Here is a 21148-nt window from a genome sequence, read left to right on the forward strand (position 1 = left end):
ATTGGTATAACTCAAATGTTCACATGACACACTTTTAGTTTGATCTTTCGTGACAAAGGCTATAAAAATTATTGTAGTGAGAAAATGCATTAACAGGAAATAAAGAACTTTCTGTTAAAGTATGTCTGCCTACATGGTTTATGTCTGATTGCTTCATTCCTGTAGGAAAGTTATGTATTGAAGGTTTTTCTAATGTACCTTTAACAAGTGTTTGCAAATGATGAGTTTTGATGGCTCCATTGGGAATCATTTTATTCCTTTTATCAGGGAAGTACTGGAGTAAACATTCCAGTAGGTGTTATTATGCTCTACTGGAACATTCTTGTTTCCAATCTTAAGTGCTGAATTAAACTCAGTATCATATTCTATGGTACAATATGGCTGGTGGAAATTATGCATACAAGGAGTTAACTTGCGCTCTCTAAAATACGACATGTGATAGGTATTTTACCTGTTATATTATAATGTGACAGTTCAAACAATGTTTTTTTTTCTTTTATTTCTGTGTCTTACAAGCACTGAGTGTACAGAAATGTGTAAGACTGACTATAAACATAAACAAGCTGGTATTAATCACACTAAAGAAGAATTTTTTTTGAATTTATGAAGATATTCATGGTCAAGTTAATAAAGTGTGAATATTTAAAAATTTGCTTGCAGCTTCTGGACATCTTGTTACCTTGCTGGGAAGAAGTTATGTGATCTGAGCATGACTGTCTTGGGATTTATCCAGTATCAAGCTCCTTAGTCATTCACAATTCTCGGCCTTTTAATTGATGAAGTCAGATTTATTTATTTATTTGACATTTGTTGACCGGGTTAGTCCAACTGGGCAGATGCCATTTTTCAGCGGAGACCTGAGGAGAAAAGCTCCAAAAGATATATACCAGATAAAGTATGACAAAAAGCATTAATCACAAGTACTAATTACATTACATACATGTTCACAGTAGAATTAAAACCACATTATACACGTTCACAACAGAATTAAAACCGCATATTTGTAGTAAGTTAAGGATAACATGCAATTTCCATTCAGGGTATGATGGATGAAAATGCAGCCTATTTGCTACATCTGGAACTTGAGTCCCTAACTTTCGAAAACCATTGCCTCAAAGCCAGAGACTCAAGTATCTTGTAGCCCATCACATTGTTCATAGCATGGTATAAAAACTGCTTTATTTCACAAACTAGAGTAACTTTTACATCACTGCTACTTCCAAGTGTTTATATTGGCTTGTGATTTACATAAAGCTCTTAAAGTAAAATTCAATAAGGCTAAAATACACTTAATAAAAATAGCAAAATTTACTATAGTTTTATCATGCTGAATCCATCACCACACCTCCTTACATCAACTGATAGGCTAACACTAAAATGATGTATTAAATTATAATAGTTACCATTAGTAGACAGACTAATTTACTCACATCTGACTGCCCTACACTAAACTGTTGTAGGAACAATGTTCAAATAAAATCCTATAGTAACCTATAACTCAGTGTGTGGCTCTCATGCTCACTAACACCAGATATGGCTTTTTTTTCAGATATCAGTACTAGGAACACTTGAGTCCCAATCTTTCAAAAACCACTGCCTCAAAGCCAGAGATTAAAGTATCTTGTAGCTCATGCAGGAACTTGAATATTAGTTAGGGCAAGCAGCTACTGCAGCTTACTAAAAGACATTATTCGAGTTTGAGTGAGTTTAGTGTGGCAACCATGAGAAAGGAGTGGAGAAAGGTTTAGGTTTAGAGAGCGGGAAGTGAGATTTAGGCTTAGGGAGCAAGGTCCGGAATTAGGAGCAGTGTGGGAGTTTTAGGGTTAGAGTCAGAACCAGATCATGGTCAAATGGGTTCCTAGGCAAAGTAATGGATTGGGCCCCCCCCCCCCCCAGCAGGGCTTCCTGGCAAAACCCCCTCTGCCATTCCATAGTCCCATTACTTGGCTACTTCTCCCCATGTACCATAAACACTGCTCAGACCTGTCAGTGTGCAAACTCTTTTCTTTTTAACTTCTACAATGATTAGAGATATTTAAAACTTTTATGTCAAATTTTATAGCACAAACACTGATAGATATTTGCTAAACAAAACAATACAGTGCCACAATGAAAAGAGACTTAACATGAACAGTAAACTTTTCTGCCCTTGAAACTCACATTCATTAAAACCGCATTGAAACCCACATTCAAAGAAATGCATCTGGCCAGTGGTAAATAAAGTTTACCTTTGGGCTGGTTTCAAACCATAGGTCCCTTGCACATATTTCTGAGGACCATGCATACATGCATGTGTTCTTGATGCACTTTCCTGATTGTATTAAATTACATTTTTTGTATAATACATGACCAGTTGTTAGCGTGTGTTTTAAATTTGTAGGTCTGAACATTTTTCTATTAAGCAATGAAATAAAACATATGAGCCGTTAAAGAACATTTCAACCACAAACGTCCACTTACCAATATCATTTAATATACACAATCTTTGCCGAAGTAAAAGTAATTTGAATAATTCCATATTAAAGAGATCTATAACTAATGAATAGGTAAGCTGGTAATATTGCAATAGGGAATAGCTGTGAGACCAGCAACAGGTTCATAGTTACTAGGCATCTCATCCAAAGGAGCACAAACTCAGGAGTGTAGAACTTCCATCCCCTCCTTAAAGAGCACTGTAATATCCGTAAACCATCTACATGTTGGGGAATAGAAGCCCCAGCTTTCTGCACCATAGACAACTATGCTGCTAACACTACTTTCAAATTTTATAGCACAAACATTGATGATGGCCATTTGCTAAACAAAACAGTTATCAATTGAAAACAGACTTAGCATGCGCAACAGTAAACTTCTCTTACATTGAAACTCATCATTCCTTGAAAATGCACAGAAAGTCAACATTCTTCAAAAATGCACAGAAACTCAACAGTCCTTGAAAATGTACCTGATGGTAGTCAGTATAGAGGATTCAGGCTCTAGAGATACAGGGTTTGAGCCTGAATAAGTTAACCAACTTGCCATTCCTAACTGGGGCATTGCACGCACACGCACGCGCACACACACACACACACACACACACACACACACACACACACACACACACACACACACACACACACACACACACACACACACACACTCTGACTCCTGTGCTTGTTCTCTGTAAGGAATGGCAATTCTCCTCTTTCAAATGGAACAAAAATCCCGTGTGCCACTCCAAAATTTAAGCATGTGCATGTGTCTTTAATACGATGCACACACATATGCTATTAAGACTGCAGTCTGCGTGCATCCTTAAAGAAGAAATGTAAAGCACACAGACTGTGTTCTTAAAGAAGAAATGTAAGTTTTGGGGAAGCCCCTGGACAGTGCCCCCCAAGCCTGTGGGCCTAGACAACCACCTAAGTCACCAGTGCTAGATCCAACTCTTTAGAGTTAGGACTCCAGTAAGGCTACAGTGTTGTAGGGTTGTGTGCTGGGTGAGTTAAGTAGTTATGGGAGATTGGACTAGTGGGAGTCAAGCACTTGTTATTTTAAGCAAGTGGCAGTGAATAAATGTATTGTGAGCTCCTAAGACGTGAGCACTGTAAGAGACAAAATGATAACATGATGGAGTTTACTGTCTTCACCACACAAAACCTGTATCTTGTATAAATATTTATCAGACAATACAAATCTTGTGTTCAAGAATTCTATTATGTGTGATGTTACTAAGATTTTACCAAACAATATTACATTTTATTCTGCTAGACAGACAGTATTATTTAAGTAAACTGTTGTGAGGCACATGGTTAAATATATTCTATTGAAACTAAAGTACTTAGTAGTGACAACCAGCAATATGTGTACTGCAAGTGTTCATAGGTTCATAGGTTCGTACTAGGCTATCTGCCCTAGGGCATTTATAAGCCTAGCCAGAGTGTGTGTGACTTTCACCACCCCTTAGGATGAGAATACTACGCCCTTTTAGGGTTTAGTTTACTGTGCCTCTGTCTAGTACTGACACAGAGATGACCCCCGGGGTAAACCTATGATCTCCCATCCACTCGTCAAGATTTCTCTTGAATAGAGTTAGTGAGGGGCTCTGCCTAACATGGACTGGGATTCTGTTCCAGAGTGTAGGGAGCCTCTGGGTTATGAATCTGTCCCTCCAGCACGTCCTATTTATTTCTGTGTTGAGGTTTAAGTCTCTTGCTCGTGTGGCTGTGATGGATTTGGATTTTCTGAGGTGGAGCATGTCCATTAATTCGGATTGGACATGGCCTTGTACGTCAGGCACAGATCACCTCTGAGTAGGCGGTATGCGACTGAATAGAGCTGGAGTTTTTCAGTCGGGCAGCATATGACATATGTTTAAGACCCTTTATCCTCTTGGTGAGGAACTTTTGGGGTCTTTCCAACTGCTGCAGGTGTCGGGTAAGATACATCCCAAATGGGGCATTGTACTCAATCATTGGCCTGATAAGAGAAGAGTACAGGGGCACAATGACCTCTCTTGATCTAGATGTGAAACCCTTCATGATAAGGTGGGCAATATAGAAGGTCTTCCTAACCACTTTGGCAATGTGAGTGTCAAATGAGAGGTTACTGTCAACCTGGGTCCCTAGGCCCCTGATTACCTCTTCCGTGCCAATGGATTACCACCTATGTGGTAATTTGTGGGTACCTTGTTTTTCCCAAAGGGTATGACTATACATTTTTTGGCATTCGGCTTAAGGCCATGGCTCTGGCACCAATTATCCGTTTCTATGAGGCCTTTCTGAAGGATGTTTGTGTCCGCTGGAGTATCAATTATGGCGCCCAGTTTGCAGTCATCTGTGAACTTTGTCAGCCACAATCCTCCTATGTTTGCCTGTACCTCGGAAAAATAAATGCCGAACAAGAGGGGTCCCAGGACGGAGCCCTGTTGGACACCGCTTGTCACTGGCTTAGAGTCTGACATAGCTCCAGCAACTCTGACCCTGTGGGTTCTGTCCTTGAGCCAGTTTGCAACCCATCTCATGACATATGGGTTTACATTTAAGCTGGTGAGTTTGTCTATGATGCCCGAGTGGGGTATTGTGTCAAAGGCTTTTGCAAGGTCAAGGTAGGCTGTGTGAACTGCCTTACCCTCATCAATGGCCTTAGTGACTGTTTCAAAAAAGTCGACCAAGTTCAAAAGGCAGGATCTGCCCTTGACAAAGCCAAATTGGGTAGGATCCAATGTCTGTAGGTCTCCAATGTCTTTGTTTATGAGTTCCATAATGATCCTCTCCATAGCTTTGCAGACCAGGCTCGTCAAGCTTATGGGGCGGTAATTTCCAGGGTCCGTAGAAGCACCGCCTTTGTGAAGTGGGACCACTGTTGCCGTACACCACTCTTTGGGTACGTATCCTGTAGTAAGGCTAAGATTAAACAGCAGCCTTATGTGTGGGTTTAGTTCCTCTTGAAGTTCATGTAGCACACAGCCCGGGACACCGTCCGGTCCCATTGATGCTGTGTTTTTAGCTTTAGAGAGGGCGGCTCTCACCTGGGCATCTGAGATGTTAGGGAGGCTACACTCTGCTGGGATAGTTATTTCTCCTTTTGGGGGGGAGGAGAAATTTGCACTGAACCTGTCTGCCAGAATGTTGGCAATGTCAGTGGGTTCAGTGTATTTTGTGTCATTTTGGACTAACTCTGAGCATATCTGGGAGTTTCCACGCAGGTTTCTAACATAGCTAAAGAAGGCCTTGTGATTGTCTTTTGTGTCTTTTGAGATTTTTCTCTCAAAGTTGGCCTTGGATGATTTTATGAGTGATCGTAGTTTTTTGCTAGTACTGATCAGAGATGCCTTCCCTTTTAGGGATTTTGCTCTGTCATGTAGTAGCTTCCTCCTCCTGTTGTAAAGTTTGTTTATGGCTGGGATCCACCAGACCGGGCGCCTGCCTTTGGGGGAATGGGTCTTGGTTTTATTTGGGATTGCATGATCCATGCATTCTTGAAGGTGCCCGTAGAAGGCATTTGCAAAGGATTCAGCAGTGTGGGTTGTGGTTTCCACTGGCCCAGGGGCCTTGAAGGATACCACTTCAGTCTTAAGAAGTGTGAAGTTGGCTTTTGAGAAGTTCTTCACTGTGGTCTTTTGTGCAGGGGGCGGGATGTGGATTTCCAGTGAGATTAATTTATGGTCTGATCTTACCAAAGAGGGATATACTTCCGGTGTGGAGCATTTTGTCCCCATGTTTGTGATGATCAGGTCTAGTATATTGTCTCCTCTTGTGAGAATGGTGACTAGTTGTTCCATTGCATTTGAGTTTATGAATTCTAGGAATCTTTGGGCTAGGGTGTTGGGGCTTGAGTAATGTTCCCAGTCTATGTTTGGGTAGTTGAAGTCTCCCAATGTGATGGTATTTGGAGAGACATTCATACTCTCCAGTGTCTTCAGGAAGGCTGTGTGGGGTTCCTGAGTTTGAGAGGGTGGTCTGTAGCATGCTACAAACTGTAAGGAAGTTTTGCCTATGGTTAGTTGCACCTGGATGGTCTCCGATGCTTCGTGCATTGCCACTAACCTGGAGGTGTGGGTATTTTTGATGAATATGGATACTCCCCCTCCTTTTGTGGTTCGGTCTAAATTTTGGGTCCGGAAAGCATGATATGAGGTAAAACCTGATAGTGCTGGAGTGCTCTCAGGAGCCTTGAACCAGGTTTCAGTCACTGCACAGACATCGATGTTCTCCATACTGAGGAGGGCTTCGAGGGCGTGCATCTTGAGGTTTAGACTTCTGGCATTGAGCAGCATTACCCTTAGTTTTTTTCCACTTGTGTTTTCTAGGGAGGTAGGTTTGTCATTTGAGCCTTGCCTAAAAAAGGCACTATGGGGGTGGCAAGAGCCTTGGCCAATATCCGGAAGCCCAGGGTGACAGGTGCAAGCCATCCCTTGAAGCAGCGTGGCTTGTCAAGCATGTCATCCCAAGCAGACAGACATTGGATCCCCTTAGAATGACACCAGTAATTAAGCCAATTGTTAAAACTGATAATTTTGTCTTTGTACTGTGGCATCATTCTTGGTGAGGGTAAGATGCTGCTCAGGGTCAGGGTCATACCGGCCTGGGCTACATAATCAGAGAGCTCCTCTATGTCTCTTTTCATGTAGTCCAGGGAGGTACGTCTCAGGTCGTTCACACCGGCATGTACAATGAGTCATATTTGTACTTGCTGTGGAGTGACCTGAGTGCTTGTGTTATGTGGCGGATTCTAGCTCCCGACAGGCAGCTTACTGTGACCTTTTCCTTGTTCAGTCTGGTGAGCGGGACATCAGTGTGTCTGACTATGGAGTCACCTATTACAAGTGTGTCTGGCATGTTGTTTGGCCTTAAGGGCTGTGACTGTTTAGCACACTGACTTTGTGAACTATGTGTTGCATGTGCTATGTCTTGAGGTGGCGGTTGCTTGGGTGTCTGCTTTGGAGGCCTCTGTTGTTTTGGTAGATTTTACATAGATGCTGGTAGAAATATATCTACAATGCTATGATTTCTTGGACATCACTTATGTGTTTATGCCTTTTGAGCTGCATTACTCTTTCTGGAAAACTAGGGCTTTTTTCCCTGGCCTCCATTGGTAAGTACTAGTAGAACTGCCCTTGTAGCCCATTTTAAGCATAGCAACTTCCCTCAGAGGTGAGAATCAGACCATGTACTTTGTGTCTGTGAGGTAAACACCTTAACCATTATGCTAACCCTCATGTCCATTATAAGCGAGCAGTCTTACTCAAGTGGATATTCCTGGGGAAAACAAAACAAATAAATATGAGATATAGGAACAAATACTTAACTGTGTTTTAAATCATGAATGCTATCTTATTTATGAAGTAGGTAAACACATAGACAGAAAGATAGATGGCATATAACAACAAAAAATTTGGTACACTCACCTAGCTCTTTAATATACCCCACTTTCTTCTCAAGCAGATGGGCTCCATCAATTTTAAATCCATATATACCAAATCTGTACCTCAAACCAGGCTTGAATTTAGCTGCAGAATAAAACAGGAACAAAAGACAAAACACTACATTAAAGTTTTCTGAGAAATATTTATACAGGTACTATGTTTCCATACCTTTAAGCATAGGTTTCCAGAATTAGGGACAAAGACAAAACAGACCTCAAATCAGGCGCAATATATATATATATATATATATATATATATATATATATACATATGTAATGTTATATATAATTTCTATATCTTACACTAATCATAGGTGAAGCTAGCTCATCTAGTGCCTAGAGCAATTCCTTGATATTACATCCCTAACATTACTGAGTGATGCCCCACCACTGGCAATAGTAATCAAGAAACCTCAATCCTCACCACTAGCACCAGTGGGGGACGTACACTGGGGATGACAGGTACACACACAGTATTTCCAGATGCAGCTCTCTGCATCAAGTGCAGTTTCCCTTAAGAGCACACAGGGAACACAATCAGCTCAGGGCTGGTTTCTCCCGATCCCCAGTAAGACTCCCCACTGGCTTAGCTATAGAGTTGAGATCTCAGCTGAGTGGCTCAGGCTGGCACAGGTTACTAGCTATGATCCCTTCTGCCCAGATTATAAGGTAGTTATCACTGCCACTAGCCAAGTCCTTATCAGCTACTTTAAGCCCCTTAACAAAGGTTGTCCAATCTTACTGTATAATGTTACTATCAATATAAATTGTAGTTTAGCCAAAAACAAGGCTATTAGGATTGGCCTACACATTGTCACCAAATAAGTATGCAAGTACTCTCAGAACTTAAATATGTCTCACAAATATCAGCCACAATGACATATTTAAATATATTAAATAATAACACAACAAGAAAATACTCAGTATATAATCACAGTTACATCAGAGTTCAAAATCAGAGGAAATATTTAAAAGAAGATTGCATGACAGTCTCAAATAAATAAAGAAAACATCTAAACTATACTTCACTATATTCCTGACTGAATCTAAGAGAATTACTATACCCTAGTTAACTACTATACCCTAGTTAACTTACTTTCAGAGCAACAAGGCAGATGTGGTGAATGGATGTTCTTTCAGGTCAAAGACAAAATACAAAATGCTATCTCTCTCAGAGACTTCTTAAATTAATATTTCAAATATTACTGCTGGGGTAGCTTGGATCATGACATCACTTCTTGTCATCTGACTCTATCCCAGGTGAAAACCCGCACTGATGCAGCTGGTAGCATTTAGTATCTACCTGTGAAAATACATAAACAAGGACTTCTCTTAGATCTAAGGTAGAGCCTGGAAGTCATAAAACAATAAACACTTCCAAGAGAATACAAAAAAACTTCTAGTTCTAGATATTGTGTCTATTACTGCACTGAAACAGGGAGATACCATCTTTTGTTTATGGTCCAGCCATAACGTAACTTCTTCTTCTTTCAGCTGTTCCCATTAGGGGCCACCACAGTGGATCATCTGCTTCCATTTCTTTCTGTCCTCTGCATCTTGCTCTGTCACACCAACCACCTGCATGTCCTCTCTCACCACATCCATAAACCTTATCTTAGGCGTTCCTCTTTTCCTGTTACCTGGCAGCTTCATCCTTAGCATTATTTTCCCAATATACTCATCATCCTTCCTCAGCACATGTCCAAACCAACACAATCTTGCCTCTGGCTTTGTTTCCAAACCGTCCAACCTGGACTGACCCTGTAATATACTTATTCCTAATCCTGTCTACCCTCGTCACACCCAGTGCAAATTTTAACATCTTTAACTCTGCCACATCCAGCTCTGACTCCTGCCTTTTTGTCAGTGCCACTGTCTCCAACCCATATAACATAGCTGGTCTCACTACCCTCTTGTAGATCTTCCCTTTCACTCTTACTGGTACTCATCTGTCACAAATCACTCCTGACACTCTTCTCCACCCACACTACCCTGCCTGTACTCTCTCTTCTTCACCTCTCTTAATTTTAACTATTCTTCTGAAGTTTTGCAAGATAATCTCCCGTGTTCCAGTTTCCCCTGTTAAAATATACACATTTAAACAGTTACAATGGTGTATATACATTTCTGCTCAGTACTTTACAAAATATCTCTTCAGCACACATCTGTATTCTATGGCATATAGTTCTAACACATTTGTAACACAAACATATGAATAATGTTGACATTTACAAATGACACATAACCATTTACAAAATTCCAGACAGCTGTTCTGGCAGTATCTCCTCTTGTTACACTTCTATATAAATTATGTTAATATTCACAAATGACATATCATTATTTACACAATTCCAGACAGCTGTTCTGGCAGTATCTCCTTTTGTGACAGAGCAGAAAAAAAAGTTTGTGATTAGGTACCTGGGGCTCTTGACCTGAAATGCAGGATTCAATCAGGTCTGGTTTCTGCACCCTGCCCAGATCCCTCCCTCAGATTTTAGTTAAGAAATCAACAAAATCTTTCTTCTTTTAAACTGTACCAAATCCAGACTGCTTGTTACAAATGCAGCAAGCAGTTGCTACAGTTTATTCCCTGCACCAGTACTACAACACTCAGGTTTTAGTTAAAACAAAACAAAAAAAGAAAAAAGAAACAAACAAATCTTGTTTTCTTTTAAACTGTAGCAAACTGCTTGCTATAAATGTAGCAAGCAATTGGTACAATTTAGACCACATATGGAATGCTACATAACTCAGGTTTGGCTGTAAATCCAGTAACTTTTAAAATCCAGTATGCACTAAAGACCAGTCAGGATTGGATGACCAATAGCACCTCCTAACACCTTGTGCCTAGGACAGTTGCACCCTTCACCCGACCCTAGCTATGCTCCTAAAACTAATCCACTTAGAAAGGTAATAGAACACAGGTTACAGGTTTTGTATCAACATGCATTTTCTGATGAAAAAGTATGAAACTAATATCTAGTATTTGAACATGAGTGCACAAGAGAAAAAGTCCAGACGACCGAACTACGAGTAAAAAGTTTAATAAAACAAGACAGTTAAGGCTTTTCGTTTAGTAAGTACATAAACTTCTTCAGACATCCTGAGTGGCTTGCACATTCTGATGGAGAAAGTACAGTTGTGTGAGTAAACTTACCATAACAGTAGATATTTGAATAGATTCTGCTGAATTAGCCTTAGTTATATGGGTTATATCTTGCCTAGGATAGAACACCAGGCCAGTTTCCAAAGTGTAAGAGCATCTTCCATGCTCCTACAACATTGACAGCTCATAAGATCATAGGATCTTAGGAAGTTACTAGGCTAATGGCCCTAGGGCCTTTACAAGCCTAGAAAGGTCTACCCTTATTTTCATGATCAGCAACTATTGCCCCTATCCAAGAGGGACACGGGTGGAACCTCTGGGATGAATTTATTGCTACCCATCTAATCATTCAGATTGCTTTTGAAGAGAGCCAATAATGTGCTTTGTTTGACATGAAGAGAGAGTCTGTTCCAAAGGTATGGTAACCTCTGGGAGACAAATCTCTCCATCCAGCAGGTTGTATTAATGTCACATACCAGGTTAAGGTCTTTAGAGCGAGTAACCCATGTACCATTTGAGCTGCAGATATGCAGAATTTCCAATAAAACAGGGTCAGAGATTGCCTTGTATGCAAGGTAGAGATCGCCTCTGATTAGTCAGAAACAGAATAAATGACAGTAATTTCAAATGATCCACATAGGACAGATGCTGAAGACCATGAATTTTCCTTGTGAGGGATTTTGTTGTCTCTTCAATTGCTATAAGCACTTGGAAAGTTACATACCAAAAGGGGTGTTGTACTCAGTTATTGGCCTGATGAGTAAAGAGTACAGAGAGGTTATAACTTCTTTTTTTTTTTCTGGAGGCAATGCCCTTACTTATGAGATGAGCAATATAGAATGCCCTTTTTACTACTGTGAAGACATGGTGGTCAAATGTAAGGTTGCTGTCAACCTGTGTGCCCCAGTCTCTCACCACTGAGTGCATACTTAAGGTATTGTTATTGATGTGGTAGTTAGCAGGAACATCACTCTTACTAAAAGGGATGCTAATACATTTTTTTGCTTTGAGTTTAAGGTCATGACTTTGGCACCAATCATTTGTTTAAGACCGTCCTGTAGGATGTTGACATCATTTGGAGAGTCTATGATCGCTCCCAGTTTGCAGTCATCAGCAAACTTTGTCAGCCACAGACCTTTAGTTTTTGATTGTACTTTGGAGAATTAGATTCCAATCAGTAGAGGTCCCAGGACTGATCCCTGTAGCACACCACTGGTTACAGGTTCTGCTGTTGGAGGTGGATTCCCTATTTTGACTATATGGGTTTTATCAGTGAGTTAGTGACCCATCTAACAATATAAGTGTTGAAACCTAACCAGGTGAGTTTGTCAATGATGCCTGAATGGGGGATAGTGTCAAATGTTTATGTGGACTAGGGGTAGAGGGTTGTCCGTGAACATGAGGCAGTTGCTACACTGCCTTAAGGTGCCCATGTCGATCAAGCTGTCTGGAGAAACTGTGGGAAATTGTCCATCCATAGTGTTAGGTAAATTTATATGGTCAGGAAAACAGGTCACTCTTTGGAATGGTTAATGGGTGAGAGAGGTGTGTTAGTGCCTCTGAGGCTAGGCTTAGTGTTCCACCTGACAGTAGAGCAAGGCTGGGAAAAACCTCTGGAGGACCACGAGCAAAGTGATAAGGGAAGCTCAAGCTAAGCAGTTAGAAAATCAGCAGTCTGGGCACCAAGCCTTTCAGAGCCTTCATATGACCTGAAAGAGGGTGGCTAGAGCTCAAGAAAAAGTCAATGCTTAATATATAAAAATCAGTGTCCTCACTTTGGTAACAAAAATAGTACAAAATAAGGGGGTGGAGGGAGGGAGCAGCTATTGCTGCAGTGATCTAGTCAAATATCTATTACTATGGTATGTTTACTTGCACAACTGTACTGTGTTCATCAATAGATCACTGCTGCAGTAGCCTTAGCCATATGGGTAGAATATCAAAGCTTATAAAGTTTGAGTTGGTAGGATGGATGAGGATTCAGGATTCTCTGGAGAATGGTCTTAGCAAAGCCTGCTCTGGACTTGGAAAAACAGTTTAGATTGTATTGCTTTGTGAAAATATATACAGAGAACTAAGTTGCTATAGTATGACTACTTCTAGAGTCCACCCTTTTCGAAAAAGCCACTGAAGAAGCAGAGGTCCTAGTATAATGTGCCTTGACCCTGCTTGGAACTGACTTGTTATATGGAATTAACAAAAGGAAATACCATGGGAAAACTATTTGGAAATTGTCTGTTCTTTTTTTTCTTACTTTCTGAAAAAATGAATAACTAATTAGAATTTCTGAAGGCTTTAGTTCTGTAAACATAGTATCGGAGTTATCTGTGGACATTCAAAGTATGAAGAATCCATTCTCCCTCATTTATAGGTTCCAGAAAAAAGACAGGGAGATGGATATCTTTGCTCTAAGTACATTTTATACCATTTTAGTCATAAATGAAGGACTTTTTCTAAAAAAAATGTCTTTGAGGAAATGAGATAGGGGTGACCTACTATAAGAGCTTGCAACTCAGACACTCTTGTAGAAGTCATAGCAATCAGTAACACTGTTTCCATGTTAAGAACCTTAAATCAGCCTAATGTGCTGGTTCAAATGGAGGCTGAATTCATTTTTGAAAATAAAATTAAGATCTTGAGGAGGGCCACCTGTTTTCTAGGTTGAAGGGATTGCAAAACACTTTTCAAAAACATTTTGACATGGGAATGCTTTGAAAGAGGGGGATCCATGGGCAGACATGCTGAAATGGCTGAAAGATAAACCTTGACAGAAAAATAAGTAAGGCCAGAAGATAACTCACACAAATATAGAAGAATCAGAGAAATGCTAGCCTTAAAAGGGTCTTGGTTCTTAATGTGGCAGCAATTAAAAAATCATTTCCATTTGTTAATATGATTTTCTAGCAGCAAGTTTTCTTGCCTCCTTTAATACTTGCTGCACATGCTCAGAAAATAGTTTCGTGAAAGTTATTAAAACTCTGTCATCTAAGCTGTCAGTTGAAGAAAAAGTTGTTTCAATAACCCCTGCCTTTTGTGAGTAGGTCTAGTCTGTGAATGGAGGTGGAGAGATCTACGAAAGATGCTCACCACATCTAGATCAAATTCTGGAAAATTCCTAATTCAGTTTCAGTTCATGAGGGTCTGTCCTGATTGTGCTCAGCTTGTCTGACATAATATTTTGCTCTGATGGAATGTAACTCACCCCTAGAGTGAGATTATGCTGAACTGCTATATCCCAGTCTACGATGTCTAATCAGCAGAGAGGGTATGATCTGGAACCATCCATTTGTTTATGCACTGCATCATTGTGGTGTTGTCAGTGCTCATGTGTAGAGGTTTTGGAGACCACAGATAAATGAGAGGGTTGACAGCTGAGCACTTTTATTGCTGCCAACATCTATTTGATGTTTGTGTTTTGGTCTGTCTTTTTTGTTCCAAATACCAACCACTTTTCCCCTAAAGACACTGTCCCTCCAAGTGACGTCTGAGGCATTTTGTTGCTGCAGACTATTTTGAAACTGGATGGGAGAACTGAATATCTGGACTTGGATAAAACTGGTCTCTCCATCAAATTTCTTCCTTGTTTACAAATCCCAGAACTGGGATTTGAAATGTCAGGGGTTGTTGATAATGGGACCATACAGATTTTGGTTACCACTGAATATTTCTTGTGTGGCTAGAGGAATTATGAGAATCATAGATGCCATGAATCCTAAAATCCTGTGAAATTCCCTTGATGAAGTTCCTGACTGAGTGGAAAAGCTCAGGACTCAATTTAGATATGGATCTACTTTTATCCTGCAGGAGAAATGGTTTTTGAAGAGATTTATTCAGAAGACACCCCAAGAAAATACATTCTTGTGGGACAGAGTAAGATAAAACTTTTGAATGTTGTTCTGGAAACCCAGTTTGTGAAGGTGATCTCTTACTCAAATGATCTCATTTGAAAAAGACTCTGTAAAGATAAGCAAGTCATCTAAATAAGGAAAAAATGTGAATACATTGCAGCCTGTGATAGGCTATCACAGGGGCTGGATGCTTTGTGAACACTTGGAGCAGTGGATAACCCAAAGAGTAGTGCAGAGAACTGAAATGTGATCTAGACAGAAAACCTTAAAACATGTTTTAAATTATGGCTATAGGAATGTGAAAATTTACATCTAAAGTTGCCAAAAAACCCCCCCAAAAAACTGGAGGAATAAAGGGTAACAGACTGTGAACTTTGGAACTTTCACAAACTGGTTGAATAAGGAAAGATCTGGGATTACTCTCTATGAAGCATCTTTCTCTGATACCAGAAAAGTCCTTGAATAAAAATCTTTACATGCAAGGGAGAGGGGGCAGGTTCGATTATCCCTTGTGGCAGCAGATGCTGAATGACAGGAGAAAATAAAAAAGTTTCATATGGAGATGAGGTAGAATCCCCTGAAAAGGAGTTAGTGATTCCCACTGCCATCTGCGCCTCTAATGGAAAACTCTCAGAACCCATTAGTCTGAGATTGTCTGTTGCCAAACAGAGAAATTGAGAGCCAGATTTTTGGGAAGAAATACATGATTAGGGGGGTGGGGGTTGTACAACTTGTTGATAGTCATTCAGATGTGTTGAACTGTCCTTGCTTCTGGGAGGCTCCCTCCTTATTTTTAGAGTTTCTGTACCATTTCCTTGAACATCTGTTTGCTTGATTGTTGAGACTGCATATTTTGTTCTCTGTAAAAGAATCCTGAGTTAGGATGAAACCTTTAACAAACCTGGAGAAGGAAGGTTGAAAAAAAAATTGAATTATTTTCCCTCTGTCACCCCATTTCTTTCAAGACCTCAGCAGCAGATAGTCTGGATGCAACCTCCCTATCAAGGGGTGAATTCAGAAGTTCAGCTTTTATATCTTCAGACAAGTTCTGAGAGTGCAACCACACAAACATTCTCACCACAGACCTGATAAATGCTGAAAGAGATATCAGCTGAGTCCTAAGAACATTATTTTTCAAATAATTGGTTTCTTGAGAATCAAAAGCAATATGAACTTTAAGAGAAGAGCTACCCTCAGATCAAGGAAATGTGGTAGTAATGTTCCTCATATTTTCAAAAGAAACAAGCAAAAATGTTAACGTGAGCTTGACACTTATGAATTCTAAAAATAAGAGTGGACAAAGAATACATTATTTTCCCAAATTTATCAAAAGCTTTCACATCCTTGTCAAAAGGAGAGTAACTAGCATTTACTAAATGTTCATCTGTAGAATGATTTGACAACAAAATCACTGTAGGGTCTGATATGGGATTAAAAAATATGTATTTGCAAGACTTGGTCCATCTCACTTCTAAGGGATTGCAGGCTGGTTGTCCTTAATAGCAGTAGGCTGAACAAATTCCATTTAAAGAAACTGGAATGTCATTTTGTTCTCACTAAAATTATTGATTTGCTCTAGATATGGTTTCAGAAAAGGAAAGTTCTTCCTAGGGAAAATAAGAAGTGCTCTCCCCAGAATCTGTTGCTTGAGAAAAACTAACTGAATTTGTTCCCTCTGTTTTGGTTTCCTGTTCATCACACTGGAAATTTTTAGAAACTGAAGAAGGCCTTTTTTCTTAACAGTAAAACCAGAATATGAAGGGATGAGAGCCTGAATTGAGCCCTGAGCTAAGCCCAGTAAATATTCTGTATCTACAGTAACAGTAACAGAGTATATAAAGTTTCTGCTTATTTTTAACAGGAATATCCTTAGAAGCAGACCAGCTCTTGTCAGCGACATCACCCTGGGGAACACGCATCTTAGTCCAGCCAGTCAGAGAAGCCTTATCCACTCCTTTCTCCAAGATCATCAAGAGTGGTTCCCTCATGCTCACAGAGGACACTCTAACAGCTGCAAAGGACAGGCAGCTCACCCTACTATTCAGGCATGACCAAAGGGCAATTTCAGGTGTACTCTCCAGTCCAGCTGGTGAATCTGACTATCCTGAGGCAATGTTACAACTGCCTCATGTTCACAGACAACCCTCTCCTCCTACCATAAAACACTAACATATGCGAGAGATGCAATTATACAGCCAAACTGGAAGCTAAGCTGTCTCCACCCAAGACTGGAACAGACAGTCAAGAGGAGAAGGTTAACACTTGCACCACACCTCCAGCCGCACACAGACCTACTAAAACAGCACTGGCAAAAAATACACATAAATACACAAAATCATACTCGGAGGCTTTAAATAAACACCAGCAAAAGCATCAGAGACCTCTAAAGCAGACACCCAAACAACCTGCACCGCCTGTCACAAACCAGACAACACATAAAACACAAAATCAGTGTGCCGCACAATCACAGCCCTTAAGACGAAATAACATACCTAACACACTAGTAATAGGTGACTCTATAGTCAGGCACACTGACATCCCACTCACTAGGCTGGACAAGCAGAAGGTTACTGTTAGCTGCCTGTCAGAAGCCAGAATCCACCACATAACACAAGCACTCAGGTCACTCCAGAACAAGTACAAATATGACTCTGTCATTGTTCATGTTGGTGTGAATGACCTGAGACGTACCTCCCTGGAGTACATGAAAAGAGACATGGAAGAGCTCTCTGATCATGTAGCCCAAGCTGGTATGACCCTGACCGTGAGTAGCATCCTGCTCTCACCAAGAATGATAGGCCAGATATAACCCATATAGCTAAGATTTTCTCCAACAGAATGTTAATGATATATGATGAGATCCCATTATCATGTCCACATCCTCAGGAAAACATATTAAGCCACTGTGAAACAAAGACAGAAAAAACAAAGAAATGGCTGCCATCTTGTTTACATCTGCTGAATGTGAGAGTTTAGTGAGTGTAAAAAATAAAATATATAAGTATATAAAAAGAAAACTAAAGCAGATGATACTGAAAACAGAAGTAACTGCAGTGCCATTACAAGGAATTGCCATTTCTTTTTCTCTTCACTCCTTCCAGTTTAAAAAAGCCATGTTTAGAGAGAGTGGGAAATTAAAACAAAAACAATGCAGTTTTCTGTGTTTGAGAGAGAGAGAGAGAGTGTGTGTGTGTGTGTGTGTGTGTGTGTGTGTGTGTGTGTGTGTGTGTGTGTGTGTGTGTGTGTGTGTGTATGCGCGTGCACACGAAAGAGAGAGAGAGAGTGAGTATGTGCACTAGCTTTTCAACTTCTGTACTAAAGAAGTATGGACAAGGTCAACAGTTACAGAGTAACAAAGACCCACAATCAGGATCTTTTACTCAAATTCACTTAGAGAGTTAGAGTAATAGGTTTGCATCAACATACTTTTTTCTGAATAACAAGAAATGTGAAACTATAATGTCTGGATTTATTGATTAACAGTAGTCTTCAGAGATTTACTAGAAAATGAAACATCTTTCAAGGGACAGAGCAAAATATGAGGCAAAATCAGGGATGTTCTACAAAATTAGGGACAATTGAGCATTATGTGGGGTTGGAGGGATGCACTGCTTTGTATTTTATGTATTTCTTCATTCATTTGCTCACAATGGGACATCAGAGGTGCAGACAGTCAAGAATATGGCTGTAATTGCTGGGCCAGTCTGTGAGTGAGTGTGTGTGTGTGTGTGTGTGTGTGTGTGTGTGTGTGTGTGTGTGTGTGTGTGTGTGTGTGTGTGTGTGTGTGTGTTTTTCTCTATGCATTTGTGTGTGTCTGTTTGTGCCTTTGTGTGTGAATGTTTATGGGTGTCCATCCAAGGTACTGTATATGAGTGAGAGAATGTGGGCATTATAGGAAATAACAGACCTTCCAGGGGTAGAGAAGACCAATGTCAAAGTCCTGGACAGTCCCATATTTCCCCAATAACGCCCACTGTGTCTGGAATTATTGCTTATTGACTGTAATCATCAGTGATGTACAAGAAAATCAAACATTTTACAAGAGACAGGACAAAAATATGAGGCAAAATCAGGAACGTTCTGTAGAATTATGGACAACTGACAGCTGTTCCTTGCAATGTAGTTTGACAGTTTATGAAAAGTACACAGACAAGACAAGAGTTCTTTATCATATATATGTATGCTTTCCTACAAATGTTCTGCTTTAAACTGTCACATGTAGTTTAGAGCAATGACCCTTTTCTGACTTCATTTAGAAACCATGCTTACTAAGTGTAACAGATTAATTTATATTTATGTGTGAAATACAACTAATCCTGCATATGCTATTTTCTTACATAATATGTCTACAAATGACATTTTCATATTCTGCTTGTATTAAATAGTCAATCTGAAGAGGAATTCAAATGCATATTTTTTTTCACACAGTTCAAACTTCCTTACTAAATATAATGACTTTTAAGATCAATGCATTTCATTTTCCCAGTTCAATGACATTATATTCAATGACATTATATTTATTTATTTAAGTACCATTGTTAACCTAGGTAGAGTGCTGGTCCAAATGGAGGATTTTCAGGCTCGGCCTGCTTGTTAACATGCTGCAGTGTAGCAGTATACAGTGGAGAGGTATAGGCATTAGTGTGCATAACAATTGCAAACATAATGCATGAAGTTTATATAATGACGTTATGTGAAGCACAGAAAGGGGCTATTATTGAAGCTATAACAATAATTGTTAGTACAACATTAAGGGAAAGTAGAAAATGCTCTATCCTGGTAAACAAATTCAAATAAATAAATAAAAGTCATAGAGAAGTAGGACAATATGGGTGTAAAAGAGGTAGATATGATGCAGGAAGGTTGAGCTGAGTGAGTGGGAAAGTACAGGATACGGAGGAGAGAAAGTGATGGGGAGTGTAAAGATAAATGATTTAACCACATCCCTAATAACACTTTCCAGTCTCAGCAAACAAATAACAGCTACTGTCATTCCCCTGCAGAAGGGAGGACCTTTCACAGACCCAGCCGATTGCAGACCCATAAGTCTGACCAGCCTCATATGCAAAGTTATGGAAAAATTTATCATGGCGGTAATCAGTCAGGACATTGCAAACCTCCAAACGCTGGACCTGTCTCATTTTGGATTTGTCATGGACAGGTCATGCTTACTCAACTTGGTGGATTTTTTTGAAAAACTCACCAAAGCAATGGATGAAGGTAAAACAGTAGACACTACATACCTTGACATGGCCAAAGCTTTTGACACAAGTCCCCACTCAGGTATAGTAGAAAAGCTAAATAAACTGAGAATAAACCTGTATGTCACCCACTGGATTACCAACTGGCTCACGGATAGGATGCAGGAAATCAAAATAGGGAAAGTTTCCACCACAAAGAGAACAGTCACAATTGGAGCCCCCCAGGGTTTTATGCTGAGACCGCTCCTGTTTGGTATCTACTTTTCACAGCAATGAAGCACATGCACAACTGACTAATTTAGAAATATTCATTATCCTAAATGATTGTAGCCATCCTGAAGGAAGATTTGTCCTATATAAATGACTAGTGCAAAACTTCAGAATGCATAAACCTGCAAAATCAAGTAAATGTACCTGATAGACTAATTGACAGATAACATGTACAATTAATCACATTTTCTGATATTTCTCTGAAGTGATCAATGTAAATATTGATAATGACCTGTATTGAAACATAATTGCAGCTAAATAACTCCTGATATAACACCAATTGTGCTGTATTTTGTTACAGTATGTTAAAAGATTGACTGAACATGACTGCTTACTAGGAAAATGACTAGATTCTATTTGCATTGTATTACCTTCTGACAGTCAAGTTTCTCTAACAGATGGTTCCATAATACTATGACAGACTAAGCAACAGTTGACCTCTGTTTGGCATTACACAATCTGACCAAAGATTATATTCTCATCTCCAAGTCAAATGGCATCAGAAATACTCAGTCTAGGGATCCAAACCACTTTTGCAACATCAATGAAACAGTTTGCAGGGAGAGGTATATCGCTCAGTGGATACCACTGCTCTGGAATAGAATCCCCATCCACATAAAACACAGTTCATCTATGTTCATATTCAAGCAGAACTTGGATCTATGGATGGGAAACAGAAAATGTACCCCAGTATTGCCACCTGTACTACTATTGGACAGAGGCACTTCCTAAGTCCTTTATCCCATGCATGGGTCAACTCAAATTATCCAGGCCATCTTACATTTTCTCATTAAGGGTAGTATATAATTATTGACCAT

At 39.8% G+C, this 21148-nt stretch overlaps 1 protein-coding gene across 2 annotated transcripts in view; it reads right to left on the bottom strand.

The window, feature by feature from the left end:
* The window catches only part of OSMR (oncostatin M receptor), a 1030877-nt gene that overhangs the window by 299629 nt on the left and 710100 nt on the right, over positions 1-21148 (bottom strand). For both annotated transcript variants that reach the window (XM_044069885.1, XR_006364564.1), the window contains exon 13: positions 7889-7990. In XM_044069885.1, coding sequence (XP_043925820.1) covers positions 7889-7990 — 102 coding nt within the window. The remainder of the gene's footprint in view (positions 1-7888; positions 7991-21148) is intronic.

The sequence above is a fragment of the Protopterus annectens genome, chromosome 1.part0, assembly GCF_019279795.1.
Source record: "Protopterus annectens isolate FY-2018-M chromosome 1.part0, PAN1.0, whole genome shotgun sequence".
Lineage (NCBI taxonomy): Eukaryota > Metazoa > Chordata > Ceratodontiformes > Protopteridae > Protopterus > Protopterus annectens.